At 39.7% G+C, this 6,000-nt stretch overlaps 1 protein-coding gene across 1 annotated transcript in view; it reads right to left on the reverse strand.

The window, feature by feature from the left end:
* The window catches only part of pla2g4f.1 (phospholipase A2, group IVF, tandem duplicate 1), a 28,005-nt gene extending 22,328 nt beyond the window's left edge, over positions 1 to 5,677 (reverse strand). Inside the window, exons 1-4 of the mRNA XM_079280725.1 lie at positions 5,600 to 5,677; positions 4,163 to 4,280; positions 3,681 to 3,817; positions 43 to 174 (exon numbers count right to left, since the gene is read on the reverse strand). Coding sequence (XP_079136851.1) covers positions 43 to 174; positions 3,681 to 3,817; positions 4,163 to 4,280; positions 5,600 to 5,602 — 390 coding nt within the window. The 5' untranslated portion in view covers positions 5,603 to 5,677. The remainder of the gene's footprint in view (positions 1 to 42; positions 175 to 3,680; positions 3,818 to 4,162; positions 4,281 to 5,599) is intronic.
* Between the last annotated feature and the right edge of the window lie 323 nt (positions 5,678 to 6,000).

The raw sequence follows: 6,000 nt of genomic DNA on the forward strand, positions 1-6,000 counted from the left end.
GGTGGATCATGCAAATGTCTAAAGTATGTTTGATACTTCTACCTCAGGGTCTATGATGAACTCCTTGGTTTCCTTCTTTCCCACAACCAGACTGCTGACATCAAGCTTCAGGGAGGTCATCAGGTGGTCAAACTGTAGGGGGTTATCATCATACAGTTTCACCTCGAGAGTGCCCTGGAAATATAACGGCATGGATTCACTGGAAAAGTTTGTCATGTGTGTCCTTGGAAAAACATTGTTTTATGAGGTTCAAGTTTTTTTTCTTAATATTTTATATTCATTCATATTATTAATCAGTTAGTTAGTTATTTGGAGTTTTACATTAACTACATTGGGGGTCTAAGAGTAGAGTGTGAAAAACTAAAATTAAAACCCAAAAAATATGTGATTGCTGATTTAACTTTGACTTAAATTTCTGTCCACACTGACAGAAATAGGAAAGAGGAAGTGTTGCATGTGCATGTTTTGTGAGTGGTGTCGTAGTAGGCAGTTAAAGCCCTAGAAAAAGCTAGTAAGTGGACTTACAACTTGTTTGAAATCTGTTCAAATTGCCAGATATATCACATATATCACTCTTCAACATTTGAGTGCAGACGAATCCAGAAAGTCGTCGAGCTATTTGGGTTGTTAGCTAATGCTATCTGTTGTGTCTTAAATGCAGCTAAGACACAGCTAACTAGCACCACCAGGCCTACCAAGAAACAGGAGGAGAGAGCAGATAATGCATCTTCAAATGGTAGTCCTCCCTGGAACTCTCGGTGCAAAGCCGAAGAGGAAATCACACCCTCAGGATGTGGGAGGACGACTAACAGGCAGAGCCCAGCGCACTGAGGTTTGTGATGCGACTGGCTGGCCTGCACTAGCACACGGGCAGAACTCCTCCTCAACCCCTGCACCCAGACGGACAAAGCCAAGGACAGCTAAGAAAAGTAAAATCAGCAAAAAAACTCCACAACAACCAAGCCTACAACTTCAAAACAGATTTGCTCCATTGTCGCAGGATCCTAAATCTCAATTTGATGACCTGGATAAGCAGCTATCTCCTCAAAGCAGGGTAAGAACTGAGAGTAAATGTGAGAGTAAAAGGTAGCAGGTAAAGCTAATGACTGGGCCTGAGACTCTGATTGTTGGTGACAAGATGTCAGAATGATGTGCAGCAAGAATACCAAAATACTCCGCTTTCCGAAAGATATGGTCTCTGACATGAGAGCGGAGGTGAGGCTATTAAAATGCAGCGTATCACCCACCAACAAGCCCTCTGTGCTAACACAGTCCAGCTCGGCGATGTGATGAACACGGTTGTGAAAACTGTCAACATAATTCGAGCACGAGGGCACTCTACGCAACTTCAATGTTGTGCACTTCCCCACGCAGTCCGAAGTCAAATGTGCTTTTCCAAAGGCCAACCTTTCTGCTAAAAGGGGGAAATACGTGTCCGTGACAACGTCTCTCGTGACAGAACTCAGTCAGTGCTTAGTGGCGGGTGGTCAATAGAGGGCGATAGGGCGCCGCCCCACCTTGAGCCACAACAAATAAAATAAAATGAATAATAATAATAAACTATACAAATTCTCAATATTCGTGTTTTTGAAATATGGAATCACCCAGTAATATGTGTAAAATATGATATCTGCGGTAAATATATGCTTTTCCTGCATGTCCTCTCTGCGTGTGCACGTCTCAGCAGCGCTGGAGAAACTGCCCAAAAGAGCAGTGAAGCAGTTTAGCCAATTGCTGATTAAAGATATAAATGTGTGACATACAATTTAGCCAATCAGCGCCCTCTAATAGATTCAGCTTGGAGCAGAATCGATTCTGCCCCAAGCTGCGCGTTCCCGTCCGGACGAGTCTCTACAGGCGGGCGCGAGCTCCAGCGCGAGCACTACTCCTCCAAGACCCGTTTGAGAGGAGAACTTTGAGGAGAAACTGCAGCGCTGATATCAGATCAGCCTGACCTCACAATCAGACAGCAGACTAGCAGGAAAGGGAAGCAGTACATGAAGCTACTAGCTGTAAATAAGATGTCCTGACGTGTTTGTCAAAGTGTTATTTTCTGCTTTTTTTCATGTTGGAATAAATGTTAAATATTTAACTGCAAAGTAGCAATACGTGTTTGATTCCTTCATTTATTTAGCATTAAATCATACTGGGATGTTTGCTGAAATTGATTGGATGTGGCACAGCCCTACCTAGAACATGTTCCACCAGCTGCCATGGCTTTCAATATGTTTCTCTCATTGAGAGAGACATCGAGCTGTTCTCAACTGCCTTCTATTTGAATAATGAGTCTGTTCGGCTCAACATACGTGAGCAAACATCTCTGTTAAATCTGAACAAAAGCACATTGAGAACCAAATTTGATTGATTTTGCTCACTTTAACACACTAGGGGTGAGGCGATCGGACCTGAGTGGCCCAGCCCTTGGTATATTTTTCTGTATGTGGCCCTTAGTGAAAAAAGTTTGGACACCCCTGCTGTAAACGATACTGACTCGCTGTGCACAAGTCTCGAGTCTCCTCTGCTCCTTTGCCAGAAAAACAGAATGAGCTGGGCAGTACACTGGCAGAGGACACTGGCAGTGCTCTGGAGCATACAGAACTGTGATTAAAAAAAAAGTGGATTTAATGATGAAATAGTGAAAAAAGAAACCCCTCGGGCCTAACACGCTAATCTCTCCAACCACAGTATCTTATATTTACATCTATAGGCTACTGTATAGAGTATATGTGTTTGATGAGTATATGTGTTTCCCTTGGTAAAGAAGAAGAAAGAAGAAACCATTTTTATTGTCATATACACAAAATTTGACGACTGCATTTGACCCATCCCTGCAGTGGGCTGCCATTGATCAGCGCACGGGGAGCCGGGGGTTCAGTGTATTGCTCAGGTACACTTCAACATGTGACACGTCCCAGTCGGGGATCAAACCGTTGACCTTCCGGTTCCCAGACGACCCTCTTAACCCAGTGAGCCACGGTGGCCCCCTAAATGTATTTGTTCTAATCAAGAGGGGAGGAGCTATTCTGTTCTAAAAAACGTGTTTCCCTCTTTGAAATAACACAGGATTTGCCGAAAAACCCAGATGTCCCAGTTTTCCACCAGCACTTAAACGCAGCATGGACTGGTGGATCTGTGTCGTGCTGGAGAACGTGAAAATAGTCTGAAAACTCGAGACAAAAATGGAACCTGATCCGTGCGTATCTGGCGATTCATGTGTTTACATTTAACGATCTATAAACAAATACAATAGAATGTCACAAATATTTTGGACATTTGCATACACAGGAAGCGTTTCGAAGGTGAACATGATCAGATCTGTTAAGTTAAAATTAAAAATCGGTCTAAAAAATATTTATATTCATTCAGGTTGTGATGTGTGCATTTTAAAAACTGTTTCACAGGATTTCACATCAATTTGCTGAGCATTGTGTGTAGATTAGAACATGCATTTATGAATACCCAACAGTACGCACAAGTTGTACACATTTGTAAATCTTATTTTTCATTTGTAGATCCTGTAATACAAATGTGTGACCACTCAAAAGAATCCTTCATAAAATGTTTCCAGAATAACTAACGTTGTTGTTGATTAAAGCAAAAAACATCCAAAAAACACATTTCACTCCTTAAACAGTCATTAGTGTGGTACATGTGCTAGCAGCCTACTGTACTGGTCTTACCTTGAGATTGTCATTGAACTTGAAAGGAAAAGTTTCATTCCACTTTGGGTCTTTGACGTTTGATTCAACTTTTGTCTTGTAGACCGTTGCAGATGTCGAGGGGAGACACACAGTAACATAGCAGTCTGATTTCGACCCTGGTGTTTGAAATCAGGAGAAGGATTATTATACAGGGTTCATGCAACAAGCGTAGGTCATATAATATTTGCCCTGCTTATAACTAACCTAAGTATTTGTAAATAAAGTCATTGATATGGACAGAATGCTAGCAGCCCATATAATGAGCTTTATTGTTGTTGTCATCTGGGTCACTAAATAGCACTGAATGTTGGTGTTAAAGGTTTTGTTGGGAAAACATGATGTCATGCACTTTCATCACCTTGTGATGAATCCACATCCAATGAAGCAAATTAGCTCAGTTTTACTTTATTTTTTCCTTCAACTTAACTTCAGGTTTGATATTGGATATTTGACATTGGTACCAAAATCTGTGGAGAGGACGTTCTCTGCTCGCAGTATGGTGACATTCAGTGTCCAACGGTCAGTCTCCTGCTCTCCGGAGCTGCCTCCTATCCCGAAGAATTTTCTTATGTCCTGGAACTGGTCAATGAATTGGATGATATACCGGTACAATAGCGTTATGAGGGACACTATGACATTTAGTTTTCACTAGCATTAACTGATTATATATAAACAACAACTTCAGCCCCCCTAAAATAGGCCTAACGACGCCCCTGTTCGTTGTCATATGCCAGAAAATGTTCAATGCATTTGTTGCTTTTCTAACGTGACCAGACTTGACACCTGAGTCAGTTTGATTCCTCTGTAGCTTGAACATTTTCCCTTTCCTTAATGCAATAAAGAGGAAACTTTATAGAGAGAAGATTTCAGTTGTCGTTTGGGAGATAACACCCTCGCAATTTTACCTTTAAACAAGTGCAGTAATTTTCACTTGCAAATTCAACTGTGGGGTATTATGCAAAGTGGCTTCAATCAACACAAATAACCAAACAGCATGAGATCGTTACTTACATTTCATAGGAAAATGAGATGACAGACTACTGGTGTCAATATGCAAGGTAAAATATGTGTCAGCACTGTAAGTAATGAAGGATTGCATGATTCCATGTTTGTAATTCTTCTTATTTTAACAAGTTCTGTCTTATCACCGTAACAATATTACACAACTACATTTGCAGTAAAAATTAATTGCAGCTTTCAATGTTGTTGAGATGCATTAGACTTCAAATAACACGCTTGTCAAGCAGCATTGCTCCACAAATATCAACTGCTTTGAGCTGCATTGCTGCATTATGAAGTAGAATGTGTCCAGTTGTTTTACATTTAAAACTCTGGGATGACCTCATCCTTGCCTGGGTCTTTCTAAATGTCACTCTTTAGCAAAGGTGCAATAAGACAAAGGTGAGAGCAAAATTAACTGTTCAAAAAACTTGGACCATTGTCAAAATTATGAGCACAGGCTCAGATTTTAAGATGTGGTATCTGAATAAGTGAAAAGACTTTTGTTTAAAAAAAATGAAACAAAATGTAACTTTGCAGTCCAGCACAGTTTCCCAAACTATCAGCAATATTTATATTTGATGACATTTTTCAGCCACATGATACAGCATGGTGTTGATTTTAATATTTAAATTCACTAGAGATTTTAAATAGTTTTGAGAATAAAATATGTGCTTATTGCCTTTATCTCTTAATGCTAACAAATGCACAATTGCTACAATAACCAAAATATTTACAGTAAAAATCACTTCTGCGGGCTAAATGAATATATTGCCTTGGAATAATACAGAAACATAATGCAGAAAAATACAATAACAGCACCACAAACTAATTGTTAAATATAAAGCAAACTGTACAACCATATAGCAGAATTATGATGTTTTTTCTTTTGTACTCACCATTATGAATGTCAGACAGAGAGTGACAGAGTTGCAAGAAAGCAGCTGTACTGCAGTCTCGTTAAGTAGGCTGGCTACTGTTCTGTTCTCTTCTTCTTCTTCTACTTTTAAGGCGGTTGGTAAGTAGGCTACTTCTTCTTCTTTAGATTCCAATGGCGGATCGCAACCAACTTGCATTGGTGCATAGCGCCACCTACTGTACCGGAGTGTGCATTTTCAGGGTAAACTTTTCTTCACTGTTCTGAAAATAAAATTATATATATATATATATAAATAAACCTAAACAACACCTACTAACAACTAAATCCTATGGTCTAATAAACTTTTTGATAGTTAAATGTTATTTGACAGTTAAGTGTTATTTGACAGTTAAATGTTATTTTGATAGTTAAATGTTATTG

This window comes from Melanostigma gelatinosum (assembly GCF_949748355.1).
Source record: "Melanostigma gelatinosum genome assembly, chromosome: 12".
In the NCBI taxonomy this organism is placed as follows: Eukaryota; Metazoa; Chordata; class Actinopteri; order Perciformes; family Zoarcidae; genus Melanostigma; species Melanostigma gelatinosum.